Genomic DNA, 18,026 nt, shown 5'->3' on the forward strand with positions numbered 1-18,026 from the left:
AAACAGGATACCATTACTTCACAATTTCTCCCCTGCAGAATCCATAATTAGTGTGGTGGTGAAAAAAAAAATCAACCTTTCTGCGTAACCTCCTGCTATGACACAATTGTGTGGGTTCAGCTTCTTCTAGAGGCTTTTGTTAACTTCTGTGAATATGAATAGATAATTCATGCAGCCATGAGTGCGGCTTAAAGAGCTGCCAGCGATTGTAGCTAAAGGGAGGAGTACCGGGAAAGCCCTAAATATACTGCAGTCTGAGGGCTACAATGCAGTGGTTAATGTCCACACACACACACACACACACACACACACACACACACAATACACACTAGAGCTGGATAGATATGCTCGCCCTATTGTCTGACAAGGCATGCACAGTGCAGTTCAGAGTCAGAGTCCAAAGTTGTCTTTGTCCCACTGAAAGGTTTGAAAGGCATGGACTGTACACACAGAGAAAACATGGCTCAGGGAAAGTGAGAGACAAATAAATAGAGAGAGACAGTGACATAGAGAAGCAAAAGAGTGACAGAAAGACAGAGAGTAAGATAGAGTTGGAGCTCTGGTGATCAGCCTGAATGGTCCAGCAGCACGCACACACACACACACACACACACACTTGCACACACACAAGCTTGGACTGGAGGTGTTGAATGAGCTAAAAATAGCACAGGGGGAACGTGAGCTGCCTACACAAACCACACCGCTGCCACCACACAGTCATCGTGATGGATGGCATCATCATGCCAACAAAACCGGCATGCCAGAAGAGGGGGCAAGATGCCTTCCAAATCACAAAACCCATAAGAGAGAGGAAATTGGGGGGGGTGGGGGAATAATGGATAAAAAATAAAGTTCATTCAAAAGGGAGAAAGATTTGAAAAAAGCATAAAGGCAGAAAAAGGGAGTGAACAGAAGGCCTTCAGGGACAAATTCATTGAATTACTTTGAACAGATTTTTTTGTTTTTGTTTTTGTAATTTGGTATTGTACAAAGTAAAAAGGTCAAAAAGATACTAAAGAGGAGGGGTAGGAACTGAAATGGATGAGGTACGGAGGAACAAAGTCATAGATCACTAGTGATCTGAAGTATTCATTTAACAGGTAAATGTTGCAGAAGTCAAGCTGCATGAAATTATGATTTTTATCTAAATGAAGCTACTGCATTCATCTGGAGAGTGTCCCAGTTTATACCTGAATAGAGTAATGATAAAATTAAAGCGAGGGGTTGTTGTTTTTTGTTTTTTCTAAGAATTGCACAACTGAATACCTTTATACACTTTTTACATTTCCCAAACAAAATACGTCCCTAGAGATATTAAACATTAATTCGACTCATAATATGTGAGCATTCACCTTGCTAGCATATATTATCTATTTTTCCTTATATTTTCTGACCCAGTTCAGTCACCTGCACATTCCCACCCACCAGTCAGCTCCCCTGTTTAATATGACAACTAGCAACTAAGTGAGGGTGAAGGTGCTTTCTTAGAGTCAAACCAAACTGCTGCTCATGCTGCATCACAGTGCACAGTAACACACTAGGAGAAAAGATCTATCGTCCACATCGTCCATGAGCTCATAGGTGGCTACATTTGGCTAGTCTCACTGTGATTAACAGAGACATTTGGTGTCACCTAGAGGGGGTGAAATTTCCTTTAGAGTCTGGTTCCTCTCAAGGTTTCTTTCTCACATCACCTTAGGGAGTTTTTCCTTTGCAGTGTCTCCACATTAGGGATAAACAGAAACATTACCATCAGCTTTTCTGTACATCACCTATAGTGTGGGCATCTGAAACGTATTCATAGATTCAATAGAGCCAAATGTGCCTTGTAGAAATCAAGTCTCAACAAATAATTTGCAATAAACTCCGAAATAAATTCCCAAAACTTTGGCACTTCATATGCTTTCGATTTATTTTCACTCCAACTGATTTCGCAGTGAAATATGCCCGACTGTTTTTGTTACGTCTGGAGTTCCTCACACAGGGGAATAACTCTGGCTTCCAAGTTGGTTTGTTGTATTTTTGTCCCTGCCATGCGGGGAAATATCTAAATTTATCGCATATGACTAGCATGAATAAAACTCTGTTATATTAATAGCCACCCCCTGTCTATTGTGTAGGCTGTATACAGAATATTTATTCTTGCATCAATATAGCAGTTAATGTAGGAGTTCCTGTTAACCTCTGTCCTGCCTTTGCGAGGTGTGTTCTGTGTACTGAGATCTAATTCCACTCTGCAAAGTTATAGCAACCAGGAGTGCATGTCTGACCTAAACAAAGGTTATAAATAAGAAAAATAAAGGCGTTTTTAGGTTTCTGGTCACTGAATTATTTAAGGTGAACTATTTAGGGTGTATAAACAACTTGGCTCACTAATAAGTACAAAACCAGAGAATATTTAGAATGTATGTAATAGTTACTATGCGAGTGAACAAGTTTTAATGCACTATAAAAAAGTTTTTATAACATGCACTCACAATTGCTGCAAAATATGGCCTGAGTTTCACCAATTCTTTATAAAATATTTTGAATAGAATTTTTTATATCTTAACTTGCTTGAAAAACATTTTTAATAATCCTGATTGGGTATGTGTGAGTCTGTTTGCTAAATTCTATTATTAGAAAGAAAAATTCTGATCAAATGATGTGTGAACTGTGATACCAAGTCTGGATCACGCATTTACTTTATTTAACATTTAGGATCATATGCATTACAGGTATTTATTCCTAATTTTTAATGAGCACCAATGATTTTTCTAACAATCTTGTCTTTCTATATCCTAGGAGATTTATATCCAAATGCATTGACTGGTAGTAAAAATCTTTACAACAGTCCTGGTACTGTAAACACCTCTAGTTGAGGCTATAAGACACGTGGATGCATTTGTTGTTTGTGACCTCATACTAATAAAAGATGGCTGTGAAGGTAAAGTACAGAACATCAGCTATAATATACATTTTCATTTTGTGTGAACTGTGTTGGATCTGTGCAACCCTTTATTCATAGTGCCCATTTTTTATGAGTAACAAAGAGGTTGCTCAGTTATTTTCTGGCCTCTTTGCATCATTACCCATTTAGACGATACACAAGAGAGCTGGTGAAAGGTCTAGAATTGATTCAAGATGCAGCATTTGCATTTGGTGTGTGACACTTCTTTGGTCTTAAGAGACAAGAGCAGCGAAGTCGGTAAAACAAACCATCATGAGGCGTAAATTCAAAATAAATCGATCAGAGCCAAATAGTACAACATAAGAGGTGTCAGAACCAAGCCCCAGTGACCCGATTTAAAAAGAGTGATACCGAATATGCAAACTGAGAGTAAACAAAACTTCATAGTTATGGGCTACATGTACATTAAAGGCTGGAGACATATTGGACAGCAGGTTCTGGGCAGATGAGCTAAAGATTAAGATGTACCAGAATGACGGAAAGGGGGGAAGCATAAAGAAGAAAGTGAGTAATTGTGACATGGACTTGTTGAGCTGCCAGAAAAAGAGTCTGAATCATTTTAATGATTGACTGCTTATGGCAGTGGAAAGATTTCTGACTTGTGCAAGCATCTTACCTGCTCAGCGCTCACTAAAATCTCAGTGACCAGCAATTGACTCAAAAACATGCTGCTAAAGCAACTATAGTGTTTTCTTTGAACGTGGACTGCCTATCTTTCACCTGACATGAACCCCACTGAGCATGAATTTCACTTACTAAAGACACACCTGGAGGCAAAAGCCTCAAAAACAATAAAAAAAACTGCAAATGGCTGCATTACGGCTCTGGCAGAGCATCGCCTGGGAAGAGACCAAACCTCGGATGGTATAAATGTACATTTCTACAAGAGAGAACTTTTTTGCTAAAGAATTGTGAACAAATTATAAACATTATCAATTATTAAAAATTAAGTATCTTGTAATTTTGACTTATAGGGAGATTAGTACTGTTAATTGTCAACTATTATAGTTTATTAAACCTGACCTTTTCTATTTAATTTAAATTGTTATTAATAGCATATATTTTAATTTAAAAATACAGTGAATGTAAAGTACAGATGGTCCCCGATTCGGTTCTACATATGATTTTTCAATCTTACGATAACGATAGCGATACGATTAAATTGCAAATATATAAAAAATTTCCCTCAGCTGAAAACGTAGCAGTGTATGCTCCGCCCTTGACTCGCAAACCTCATCTTGTCCACAGGCACGCTGCCACGTACATATATACTGTATAGTATAAGTATAATATACAGTATGGTACTGTATATTACAATATTTGCAAGTTATGATGTGGTCATCGGAAAGCATCTCCATCATAAGTTGGAGACTACCTGTACTTAAATTTACTGTGTAGGAAATATACTGTACAGTGAATTTACAGTGAGAATAAACAAGTATTTAGACACATTTTTATACATAATTTGTTTGGCTTCTTTTTTTTTATAAATACTAACAAAAAGTATGCATTTTATAAGCTTTAATTCGGCGCTCTCACCGCCGTGGCCCAGGTTCGATTCCCACCCATTAGGGTTGCACAAGCCAGTGCATTCTTAGTGCTGGTCCCAAGCCCGGATAAATAGGGAGGGTTGCGTTAGGAAGGGCATCCAGCGTAAAACATGTGCTAAATCAAATATGCGGATCACGAATATGGATGATCCGCTGTGGCAACCCCTAATGGGAGAAGCCGAAAGAAAGCCTTTACTGTGCTTCATTCATTATTCTTTCAATGACGTGTAATGCCGAGTTCTACAGCCTCATTTCACAATGATCTCGTTTATATAGTATGAGCTTTCTCCCTGGTCCCCTTATACAAAGCCAAAGGACATCATGTAGTTACATTTAAAGTGTACTGGAAATAAACTAAACAAAATCTCTGAGCACTTATCTCCCCTTGCTACAGGCAAATCCAACAACTACCGTAATTTCCGGACTATAAAGCGCACCCATATATAAGCCACACCCACTGAATTTTACAAATATTTTTATTTTGAACAAAAAACAACCCGCACCTGTCTATAAGCCACAGGTGTCTACACTAATGTACTTTACACAAGCTTTAACGAAAGACATGGTGTAACGGGTGAAATATGTTGCGCTTCCTTTAGGAGCATAGCGGTATTTTGGGAATAGCATGCCACTGCATTTTCCGGTATTACTGCATGTGTTCAAGACGAGGATTATGTGTTTATTATTTTCTGATGCTGATTTCTAAGTTTTTTTGACTAACCCGTAACGCTGTTGCCAAGAAAAATAAAAAAGCACGAGTTTTGGAAACCTGTCTGTGCTTATATGATTTCTGTTGCAACTGAAGTTAGTGAGCTCTCCCTTCACCCAGACTCAACACGTTACAACGGCTTGTATCTAAACAGTAGCCGACCAAGAAAGTCATTGTTCGCTGTCTTCCTCCTTCCTTTCACAACTATTTCTCTCGGGAGTTTATCTTTTGGCATCGTCGTGCGTTTAAAAAAATGTTTTTTCTCCCGAAGCCGTGCAGCTCAGAACACAGGTGAGGTGCGTTTTTTCGTTTCCGTTTGGAAATTTCATTGGTCTAATGTTAAGTCGCTCAGTTTTTTGGCTTGAAGTTTGTGAAACCGGGAAAAACCCAGGAAAAATTAATCAATTAGCCGTTTCATTGTTTAAGCCGCGGGGTTCAAAACGTGGGAAAAAAGTAGCGGCTTATAGTCCGAAAAATACGGTATATCTCTATTTTAGATGTTTTTTAAACAAATATAAGATTATCAAGCCTATTTATATCTATTCTAGAAACATCTTATTCTACAGGCATATATTTTTAAGTGTCTATGTCATGCAGAATTTCCATAAAGAAGCTAAATTATCTTCCAATAAAATAAAAACAGTTTTAGGATTAAAATGAGTGACGATGTCTAGAAAAAGTATTCATGGTCGTGTATTTTTTTTTTTTAATATTCCTGCAGTGAAAATTTTAGATTATTTTTTCCTTTTATTCAAAGTGTCTTCATTTGCTAAGAAGGCATTCTTTGACATAATTTGCATATTCTAATTACTGTTATGAATGTCATTATCTCTTCAATAATCAGCAGAAAAACATTCTCTCTCCAAATGTTATTCTCATTCTTTCTCAAAATGTTATTCTCATTCGCTCTCCAGTTGTTATTCTCATTCTCTCTCCAAAAGTAGCATCATATGAAAAATATAAGGCAAGATTATGTATGAAGGATAAGAACTTAAAGCACGGGACACACCAAGCTGACAGTCGGCCATCGGGGAATGTCGGGGGTTTTGAGCATCGGTCGGCTTTAGTTTTTTCACACTGTTGGCTCTGGTCAAACCTGCCAGCTGTTTTTTGACCATTTTCGTATGTGAAATTAGCAGCAGAGCTCGTTGGCGAGAAAGAAAATTCCAATTGTCTATTTAGCTTAGCGACGAGAGAAAAGAACGGAACGTGCTTGTTGCCATTCTTGCTCCTGTCCTTGTAACTAAGCAGACATGATTGAAATTGCTACACGAATCCATTAGTATTGATCGCAGCATGCATAAACACTGTTTGATTTGTATATTTATAGTTGTAGCTCTTTCGGTTTCCCTGTTTGGATGCCAAATACACACTACTGCCTCCTGCTGGTATGAAAGAGTTATGTTTCCTCATGCAAGCACAGAATGTAAATGCACTACCGAATAGTAGGCAATAGTAATCACCCAATGCCGATTAATAAAATGTTAAGGGCAAAAAGTCTAACTTGACATTCTAACATTGCAAAATACCGACACAAATATTGATTCAAATATTACGATTTGCAAATCTCATAAACCCATATTTTATTCACAGTATAACATATAAAACATTTGTTCCAAATGTGTCTGATACAGGACTATATTTAGCTGCTCAATAGTTCTGGTTGTCTTTTGTTGTATTTTTCATTTTATGAAGCACCAAATGTTTTTAAGGGTCTAGACCAGGGGTGGCCAACCCGCAGCTCTCGAGCCGCATGCAGCTCTTGCTTGGTTTCATGCGGCTCTTACGTTCATATGGAAGTTTCTGTTTTTTTTATTTGCGTGTTCGATTCGCTTGAGTTCAATATGGTATTTTTAAAACTTAAATGATCTTGCCCCTACTGGGAAACTTTGCGGTATTTTCTGACCTGGAATGGCAGAGGTCCCAATAAGCAACATGCATAGTAAAAGAAAAACGCTATTGTAAATTATTATATTTTTGATTGTGGACTTGGTTGAACTGAGAGTTTGTGTGTGTGAGACAGTGTGTGTGTGTGTGTGTGTGTGTGTGTGTGTGTGTGTGTGTGTGTGTGTGTGTGTGTGTGTGTGTGTGTGTGTAAGAGGAAGGGATGGGTGATGTTCATGTGTGCCCATGTGTATGATGTGGCTCTTTGCGGTAAGACAGTAAAAAACGTGGCTCTTGGTCTCTGACTGGTTGGCCACCCCTGGTCTAGACTGATCAGCTCATAGACACAGATCATCACCTGGACTCTTCTACTACAAAGTCAGTTAACATTGTCTTGATCAAATATGCAAGGCCTTACCTGAGAAAAACGATTCCTGGGTGGAAGTATTTGTTGCTCTAAAACCTGTATATACATTGATAAAGCTTTTCCAAATGTGCAAGCTGCCCACTCCACAAGCACAGACTTTCCGTCTTTAAATCGTGTCGCCTATATGGTACATGTTGAGGGGAAATAAAAATTCCTCAGTTTAAGCATTCGATATGTTTTCTATGTTCGATGGTGAATAAAATAGGGATTGATTAGATTTGCAAATCATTGAATTCTGTTTTTATATGGATATTTCACAGCGTACCAACTTTTTCGGAATTAGGGTTGTACATCATTCAGACTGAACAGATAATGTTTTCTAAATGGATACAAATACAGATATGAACAGGAGGCACTTTTTTTATTTCTAAGGAACGCTTGCCAGAAAGGTCCACAGTGCATTGGGACTGGGATTCCGTGGGATGCGACAAAAAGAGTAGCGCAAGCTGAAGGGTTTTACTTTCTTTCAGACACGAGCGAGGGCTCAGATGAAGCTCACGGGACGAAAAAAAAAAGAAAAAAAGAAACTACGGTGCACAATGCATTTACAGAGTTTATTTATGACATGCTGACAGAGCTGGCATTTCTACATTTGGAGGTTTCCCAGGGCACATGATCCATTTGACTTAACTCGAGAAGGTAAGCAGATCTGAACTACGTCATTTTTTATCTATGTGCACTACAAAAAAGCAAGAAAAAAACAGTGGATGCCTCCACCTTTGTTAGCATCAACCTATTCATCTAAATGTGATAAGTGATGTACATTGAACTCCTTAATATATGTATATACTGTATGTATAGTCACAGTGTTATAGATTAGGCAAGCTAATACATCTGTACATTGTTTGATCCAAATCAAATACATGTTTCATAATACATCTCAAGGTTTTTCCATAGCCATGTTAATTTGGCATTACCTGCTGTGCTCAGGGTTGATTTTCGAGAGGGAGTTGCATTTTCTTTTTATTTGAACGTTAAAAGCAGTTACAAGTCAATATATATATATATATATATATATATATATATATATATATATACTGCCCATAAAAAAAGGTCTCACACTCTAATATTTTGTTGTACCGCCTTAAGCTTTGATTACGGCACACATTCGCCATGGCATTGTTTTGATAGGCTTCTGCAATGTAACAACATTTATTTCTGTCCAGAGTTGCAGTAATTTTTCACCATGATCTTGTATTGATGATGGGAGAGTTGGACTGCTGTGCAAAGTCTTCTCCAGCACATCCCATAGATTCTCAATGGGGATAAGGTCTGGACTCTGTGGTGGCCAATCCATGTGTGAAAATGATGTCTCATGCTCCCTGAACCAGTCTTTCACAATTTCAGCCCAATGAATCCTGTTATTGTCATCTCAAAATATGATTGTGCCATCAGGGACAAAAAAAAATCCATTGATTGATTAACCTGGTCATTCAGTATATTCAGGTAGTCAGCTGACCTCATTCTTTGGGCACATAACGCTGCTAAACTGAGACCAACTAAAGGCTCTTACCTATTTGCTTAGTTAAATCCTGTTGGTGCCTTTTTTTTTTTTTTTTTTTTTTGGATGGGCAGTGTATATACATTATATATATAAATATTGACAATTACACATCAAAGTTAACGGGCCTACAGAAAACACATCACAGCGATACACAACACTGCCCATAAAATGCAATCCCTTCACGTTTTTGTGTATTCTAATGCGTTCACATTTAGCAAGTGTGCATTAACATTTGAAAGCAGCATGGAACAGAGTTGCTTGTGAAAGTGTGACATTTACAGATTTCTCTGTGCTCTCATTCACCCAGCTCTATTAGCACTGAAGCACAAGCATCCCTAAAGCATACACACACGCACATACACACCAACACTAAAACACTAAGGCTTTCTTCTTTTAATGAGATCTTCTACCACACACACACACACACACACACACACACACACACACACACACACACACACACGCACATATACGCACCTATTACGGAATGGACATCTGAACAGGCTCTTGCTACTCTCTTATTCTTTGAGATCACACATACTGTATAAAAATCCACACCGTTTTTGGACATGAAGGAAGTAGAGGTGAGGCACAGCTGGGTCACTGATCACTTCTTTTTAACACACACGGCCCAGATTTCCACGTCAGGTCAAAACCTGTGTGAAGCAATGACTCCAGAAAGGAAAAAACATCTGAGCTGACTTCAGCCATGATTCTCATGAGTTAAAAAAACAACAAAAAAAAACAAAGTAGTCGTGACAATGAAACTTCTCAACACAGCATCTGGTAAATTCTGTAACAAAACAACAAATTATCCAGCTACAAGTCAATTGCAAGTAACCTTTATAATGACCTCGCTCATTACGTTGTCTGGAGAAGACCGATACTCTCATCCAGGCCTCAAATGGAATAAATCAAGCAGGCGCACGTGAATGCTGACACGCACACACACGCACCCTCTCACACAGATGCCAATTAAGCCTGCAGCAAAAGCTCCACATGTTTCACAGACAGCAGCAGGGCAGATCTCCACAAGCACACAGAAATCCCAACTGGACTCAGAAATGAAATTAATTACACAGCTACAGCGTGATCTGTCCCTCGAAATCGTACAGGTAAGTAAGTGCACTTCGGAGAAATGAAACGTGAGAGAGAATGAAAGAGGTACCCCGCCTCTCTTTTCCTCTCTCTCGCTCTTTCACTCTCTCCCTCTCTCTCTCTCTCTTTCACTCTCTCCCTCTCTCTCTCTCTCTTTCGCTCTCTCACTCAATCTCTCTCTGCCTCTTATCCATCACAGCCATATGTGCGATTCTCTTGAACAGGCCACGAGGACGCAGCACACTACAGGGCAACAACCTGTCAAGTTTGACAGCTTCAGAGGCAAAATGGGTCCTTTGTAAGAATTACACCGGTCCCGCAAGACGAACGCTCTCTCACCTCTCGCTGCTCGAGTGCTCAGTTGTCAAAGTCAGCCCCGGTCCCGCTAATGAAGAAAGCTCATTATATAACATTTGGACAGGAGGACAGGAAAGAAAACTACAAAACAAGCTTGTTAGGGAAGCATGCAGGCGTGCAGGTGGACCGGTGGTGAAGGAAGAGTGGGACAGAGTGTGGGAAAAAAAAGGCTGCACCGTGAAGAGAGGAGTGAGAGAAAGAGGGGAGAGTTTGGAGTGACGAGTGAAACTCACCGTCTGCTGCAGGTCGGGGATGCCGATGCGGACGACCAGCGTGTTGCCTTGGGCTTCCTCCATGGGGCAGGCCGGTGCTCGGCAACCGTCACCGTGGGAACTGCGGGAGCTGTCCCCCTGGCTGGCGCGGGAGAGGCGGTGCGGATGAGGCTCGTGGACGAAGAGAGGGAGCGAGGGAGGGAGAGAGGGAGGGAGCGAGAAAGGGAGGAGGGTGCACGCGGGTTTGGGCTGATGCTGTGGACGCGCTCTGGGCTCGGGAGGCTCATGTTGGCCAGAGCCTCCACTCACAAGCATGCTCCGTGTGTGTGGAGCGCCGACTGCATAGCCCTTTCACACGCGCACACACTCACACACACACACACAAGCACGCACACACACACACACACACTCATACCCTCAGCACTGCTCTCTCACTCTTGCTCTCTCTCTCTCTCTCTCTATCTCACTCACACACACACAGAAAAGAAATGGATGGAAAAGGGGGGATACTAGAGGGGATTATAGAGGAGAGACAAAAAATAGAGTGATGGGCACAAAAACAGAAAGGTTAGATATTTGTCTGATACACAGCAAGAAAAATCCCTGTAGCACATTAAGGTTTATTGCCATGCAGAAACAGGCTACACTGCAGTTGTGTGTAAGACTTTCTTTACGCTTGGATCATTTTGCAGGATAATATGTGGATGATATAATTCTATGGCGCTAGAAAAAGAAAAGGAATAAGGTCCTATTGAGAATTGTGAACGAGTTTATGCTCATGTCATCATCACAGCTCATTTCCAAAGCATTTAATAGACAGTATGAATTAGATCGTCAATCTGTGGTTAGGAGTCAAACAGGCAACCTGGCAATTTGTGTGTGAGCACGCTCGTGTGTGTGTGTGTGTGTGTGTATGTGTGCTTATCAGGTTTGACTATATGCTATGCTACATCACTTGGCAAGACTCATAACACAATAACCACAAACACATACGCTTTACCATGGTCCAGTTATAACACACACACACACACACACACACACACACACACACACACACACACACACACACGTGCATGGTGTGCTTTACCAAATGTCCAGTTTTTATTAAAGGCTTAAACAGTTAAAGTTTAAGTTTAAAGATAAATCCACCTGAAATGACTTGCATATTAATTGTTATCACTAAAATGTGATCTGGCAACCAAGATTTACTCCAGGATAAAATTCGCTGTGCATTCTGACATACTGTCTCTACCATCTCCACCTAATGTGAATGAATGCAGCAGGGTTTAAGTCTTTCATCTGTACATTAAACAGATCAGCTTCCAAAATGTCTTATTTCTAATTCCACCAGCAAAACGATTGCTCCCATTTTATATTTTTGTGTCTAGCATTTGCACCAACTACTTTTATTACTACGTAGTTCTCTTTATTGTGACACTTGGTGAGTGATGAGTGAAAAAAGAAGCTATAGATCATTTTTTTTTAGCCAACAGCAATAGAACAGAGCCAGCAATGATGTCAGTATAGAAAAAAACTCAAACTTCTTACAGGGAAAAATTAGTATGGTCAAGTTTGACATGCTCCTGAGGTACTAGCGACCAGTGTTCCTGTTCCTTTCCTCTCCTTGGATCTGCCTGGTTTGTTTAAAAGTTTGATTGGTTTCGCATTAATGTCCTGGGGATCCATGAAAGCGACACAGGATCTTTGAGGATGGATTTAGATTGTACTTAATGTCAACAGTCTGCTTTAATGACTCACACGATGGACCACACGATGCATTTAATCACCTATTACTTCTTACCTTGACAATGATGGAACTGTAATGAATTGACATTTAGTGTCAAGATGATGAGTTCTCTTTTGAGTGTGGTTCTTCTCAAGGTTTCCTCCTCATGCTATCTCAGGGAGTTTTTCCTTGCCACAGTTATCACTGGTTTGCTGATAAGCAACAAACGTATAACTTTTTTTATTACCTCTTTATCTATATTAAGCTGCTTTGAGACAGTGTTTATTGTTAAACATGCTATAGAAATAAAATTTAAATTAATTGAATAAACTAACTACAAAATCACTAAACTCACCAGAAATGCTTAAATACAAATTTATCTTCAGATTTTTATGTTTTTTTAAAGGATTGGATTTCTCAACAAAATCAACCACCAGCCATTCGTCCACTTCTGAATAGAGTTGTAAAATTCCAGGAATTTGCAAGACTGAAACTTTCCCTGGGAATTACTGAAACTTAATGGAAATAAACTGGGAATTTACAAAATTGCAAGTCAGCCTATAACACGGAACATAAATGTAGTTAAATTAAAATTCTTGCAGGGTAATTTTGTTTAAAACAACCATATTAATTGCAATTTTAGATGAATTTCTACCCTGTACATTCATCAATCACATGCACACAGCACACTTACTGCAGTGCTGCTGAGGCCACTAACGCTACATGTACTGTACATTCCTCCATCACCTAACGCACATCTTTATTAGAATCCTGCACACAAAATGTCAGGGAACCACCAGCCACGCCTCCCTCCTACACTAAGCACACTCTCCGATCTACGGTTCACACTGGTGATCATCCCTGGACTACCCGCATTACGGATTATACCCACATTACGGACTATACCGACTCTCCGGTTTGTGCTTTTCCTCAAGCCCCTCTGCCTTGTGTATTCAAACAAATAAAGTGTCTAACCATACTCCGGTTTCAGACTCTTGGTCCACGCGTGACAGAAGATCGGACCCCGAACCCATCATTCCTCCGGATCTAATCCTCAGCCCCATCGTCTGGGAGTTGGAAGAGGAGATCCAGACCATGGCCCAAGGAGAGCCAACCCCCGTAGGGTGCCCTGAAGGAAGGACGTTCGTCCCCGGGCCTTGCCGCCAGTCCCTGCTTTGGCCTGCCAGAGGAGATGGTGTCCGACCGGGGTCCCCAGTTCATGTCCCACGTTTGGAAGGCGTTCTGTCATCGGGATATCACCCACAGACCAACAGGCAGAGCGGAAGATACAACAGCTGGAACGCCACCTCCGTTCGTACTGTAGCCGGGACCAAACCACCTGAACCCACTTCCTCCCCTGGGCCGAATACGCGCAGAACTTCCTGCGTCAAAACGCCACCGGCCTAACCCTAGTTCCAGTGCGTGCTGGAACGGACGAACCCCTTCCACGTCCCAGCTGTGGATTACTGGAGCCATGGATTACTGGAGAGCATGCGTGTGTGGGAAGCTGCACACACCCAGCTCCAACGTGCTACCCTGCAGGAAACTCAGACCCCATTTCATCGGAATCCTTTCTGGTTCATCAAGCGGGTCAGCGACGTGGCCTATCGACTCGACCTGCCTCCTAGGTACCGCATCCACCCGACCCTTATGTGTAACTCTTGAAGCCCTTCATGCCCCCCTCCGTGGAGCACCTGGGGGTCACCATAGAGCCTTCTCCCCCGGAGATGCTGGACCAGCCGTCGGTCTACTTGGTCCGGGAGATACTGGACTTGCGACGTAGGGGTTCTACCCTGGAGTACCTTGTGGACTGAAAGGGGTTATGGACCGCAGAAATGCTTGTGGGTCGCCAGACAGGATGTGCTGGACCCAGCACTTCTGGAGGAGTTTCACGCCGGCCACCCTGGTCGCCCCACCCCACGGGGCCGCGGGCGTCCCAGGCGCCATGTTAGGATGTCGAGAGCCGCCCCTGGGGGAGGGGGTACTGTCAGGAAACCACTAGCCACGCCTCCCTCCTACACACAGCACATTCGCACAGCCTCGCCCTCCTACTAATCACCTTCACCAGTCTCCAATTTACTCTCCCCTTTATAAGGAGCCCAGTTCCACTCGCTCAACCATCCAATCTATGGTTCACACTGGCGATCATCCCTGGACTACCCGCATTACAGATTCTACCCACATTACGGACTATACCGTATATATTATACTGACTCTCTGGTTTGTGCTTTTCCTTAAGCCCCTTTGCCTTGTGTATTCAAACTAATAAAGTGTGTAACCATACACCGTTTCCCGACTCTTGGTCCATGCGTGACACAAAATAATGTCAAAAAATTTCCGTCTTTATGTAAATTACATAAATATTACATACATTTATATTTCAAACTTCCTTGTGTGTAAGGTTTGTGCAACACATTTATACTAACAATTGAATCAAAGTGTCACAAAAATTTCTTTTTTTTATCTGTATTGCATGCATGTCAGCTTATAACCAAACAAAATGTTTACAATTCTGTTTGTATATAATACAGTTTACATACATTTCCACAATTTTTATTAATTTTCATAAATTCCTGGTAAGTTTACAACTTGGAATATTTCCAAAATTCCAAGTTCCGATGAAGAGTTTCTGGAAATCTAATGGAAATGTTCCGTCCCTTTGCATCTCTACTATTAAATGATGAGGTAAAAATAAAAATGTTTTTTTTTCATTAAACACGAGGAGGTAAATGTCATACCAAGAAATCCTGTGCATCACTATGACCACCACAGCTTAAGCCCATCCCTCTATAGAGTGTGTATTATTGAGACCTACCCCAGTTTGATGTGCACACCCGGCATGTTTCAGCAATTTGCTCATGTGCCTTTTCAGGTGTTTCCCTTTTAGTATCAATGGCAGAAATCAGTCTCCTCAGTCCAGCACCACATCTCTCCATTTCTCTGCCCTCCACCTGTCTGGTCCCAGTGAACATCGTCAATTTGGCCATCTCTCACTTTCATTACTGTCCTCCCTTGTCCTAATTCACCTTTTCTTTCCTCTCTGAAATGGATTTCTCTATCTGTGAGTGCTATCACTCTGATAACACTGACCCCTCTCTGTCTCCCCCTCTTTCTCTTTACACTTGCTTGCACCAGCTTATTATTTTCTAAACTCGTCATTTCTGTCTAATTCATGCAAACGCACACACGCTTGTCTCTCCACAGCACAGCTTGGGCTTTGTGAGGCAGTGGAAGAGAAGCAGAGCAGCTTTTAAACTGCTGCTCAGAGCACAGATGATAGGCTTCTTCCACTACAGTTACTACTGTTTACTCAAAAAAAATAATACTATGAAAGACACAAAGAGAAAGAGAGGGCAAGAAAGAGAGAGAGAGAGAGAGAGAGAGAGAGAGAGAGAGAGAGAGAGAGAGAGAGAGAGAGAGAGATGCTCAACACACATCAAGCGTAACATCTACAGTATTTCATCCAAGATGTTTCTTAATTTGTATTTAAATTAAGCTTGAAATTGACTGAGACCTTGCCGTGCAGCTCTGGCCAACGTCTTCAACACAAGTCCAGGTTATGAACCTTTCCATCAGCATGTAATTTTAAAAAAGTCGAGACAAAGGTGCACATGCTCTGGCTTTATTAAATATTATCTTATTATCTCTCCTTAGTAATTAAACCAGGTGGCCAGTATATATTTCAGTGTTCCTGCCAAAAGTGACCCATACCACACACTTGCAGCAGGAATTCCAGCACTGTGATGAGAGTCTGCAAGTCCATGTGTAGTCCAAAACTAACCATTTTTACATAACCAAAATTCAGATGATGCTTTGTGTATACAAGGCGGTATCAAAAGGTTGATGACCATGTGCGATCATGTCTGCGGATAGCAAGTTAGAACAAAAGGCAAACCTGAAATTCTGTGTGAAACTGAGCAAATCTGCCACAAAGATGTTTGACATGGCATACGGGTGACATACGGTGATGCTGCAACAAGAAGTTTGAGGTTTTTTGAATAGCTTCAAGAGCGGAAGAACATCACTGGAAGCCTTTCAGCAACTTGTGCATGATGATAGCCGGAGAACGATCCGCATGATCTCACTTCCGCACCCACCCTACTCGCCAGATTTGGCTCCTGCAGACAGGAGTGCTGTATTGCTGTACAAAAGGGCTATTTTGAAGGTGGAAAAACTACCCCAAATCTACTCAAACTACCCAGTCTACATATACTGTATATTCTAATCTACAGACACAAGCTGTTACTCAAAGAAAAAGTTCACAGCCACCAGCATCATCTATCTTACAGAAAAACACCATTAAACATAAATGAATATATGAAATTAAGAATCATCCATACTGTATGAATGAACAATCGAATGGGCAAAAGCGCTTTCTGTAACAGTTAATCATCTAAATGTTGTGGAAAACAGCTGCGTTGTGCTTTGTCCTCTGCTAGCTAGCTAGCTAGCTGATCTGGCTTCGTTTTTAACATTCAACAACAGTGAGATGAAAGCATCCTGCCTAATGGAGGCATTTCACATTATATGGCGGGAAAAAGTAATTCCAACACAATTCCCACCTAATTCCCACAAGTAATTCCCATATATGTCATCATTTTGGGAGTTTTCAGAAAGCCCAGATTTCTGCAAAAAATCCCATAAGTGAGGTACCAGCCTACATAAACATGTAATAAATAAATGCCTACATTAACATGTTCATCTAATACATAACTAAAAGATAAATCTGCATTCGTGGCATATGGGGCAGTTTGGGAGGAGCAGAAATCCTTCCTAATTCCCACTTGAGCAAATAAACACATTCACACATTTCATAAAAAAAACTGCCCCTTTTATTGTATTCATATATTTAAAATGAATATAAAAAAACGCTCATTGTATGTAGTAAACAGAACAGAATGTGTATATTTGCTCAAGTTGGAATTAAGGAGGATTTCCTTCCTCCCAAACGATCCCACATGACGCAAATGCATCATCAGCTTTCTGGTTCTGGAAAGAAAAGAAAAGAAAAGAAAAGAAAAGAAAAGAAAAGAAAAGAAAAGAAAAGAAAAAAATGAAAAGAAAAGAAAGGAAAGGAAAAAAGGAAAGGAAAGGAAAGAAAAGAAAAGAAAAGAAAAGAAAAGAAAAGAAAAGAAAAGAAAAGAAAAGAAAAGAAAAGAAAAAAATGAAAAGAAAAGAAAGGAAAGGAAAAAAGGAAAGGAAAGGAAAGGACAGGCAAATGAAGGAAAGGAAAGGAAAGGAAAGGAAAGGAAAGGAAAGGAAAGGAAAGGAAAGGAAAGGAAAGGAAAGGAAAGGAAAGGAAAATGAAGGAAAGAAAAGGAAAGAAAAGAAAAAAGAAAATGAAAAGAAAGGAAAGGAAAATGAAGGAAAGGAAAGAACAGGAAAGAAAGGAAAAAAGCAAAGGAAAGGAAAATGAAGGAAAGAAAAGGAAAGAAAAGAAAAAAGAAAATGAAAAGAAAGGAAAGGAAAGGAAAATGAAGGAAAGGAAAGAACAGGAAAGAAAGGAAAAAAGCAAAGGAAAGGAAAGGAAAGGAAAGGAAAAGAAAGGAAAGGAAAGGAAAGGAAAGGAAAGGAAAGGAAAGGAAAGGAAAGGAAAGGAAAGGAAAGGA

At 40.5% G+C, this 18,026-nt stretch overlaps 1 protein-coding gene across 5 annotated transcripts in view; it reads right to left on the reverse strand.

The window, feature by feature from the left end:
* The window catches only part of shank3a (SH3 and multiple ankyrin repeat domains 3a), a 288,699-nt gene that overhangs the window by 201,479 nt on the left and 69,194 nt on the right, over nt 1–18,026 (reverse strand). For 4 of the 5 annotated variants that reach the window (XM_046863928.1, XM_046863925.1, XM_046863926.1 and 1 more), the window contains one exon: nt 10,713–11,200. In XM_046863928.1, the coding sequence (XP_046719884.1) occupies nt 10,713–11,006 (294 nt within the window). In that variant the 5' untranslated portion in view covers nt 11,007–11,200. Of the gene's footprint in view, nt 1–9,501; nt 9,518–10,712; nt 11,201–18,026 lie in introns of those variants that run through there. The other variant, XM_046863929.1, reaches the window with a different exon arrangement.

The sequence above is a fragment of the Silurus meridionalis genome, chromosome 13 (genome assembly GCF_014805685.1).
Source record: "Silurus meridionalis isolate SWU-2019-XX chromosome 13, ASM1480568v1, whole genome shotgun sequence".
Lineage (NCBI taxonomy): Eukaryota > Metazoa > Chordata > Actinopteri > Siluriformes > Siluridae > Silurus > Silurus meridionalis.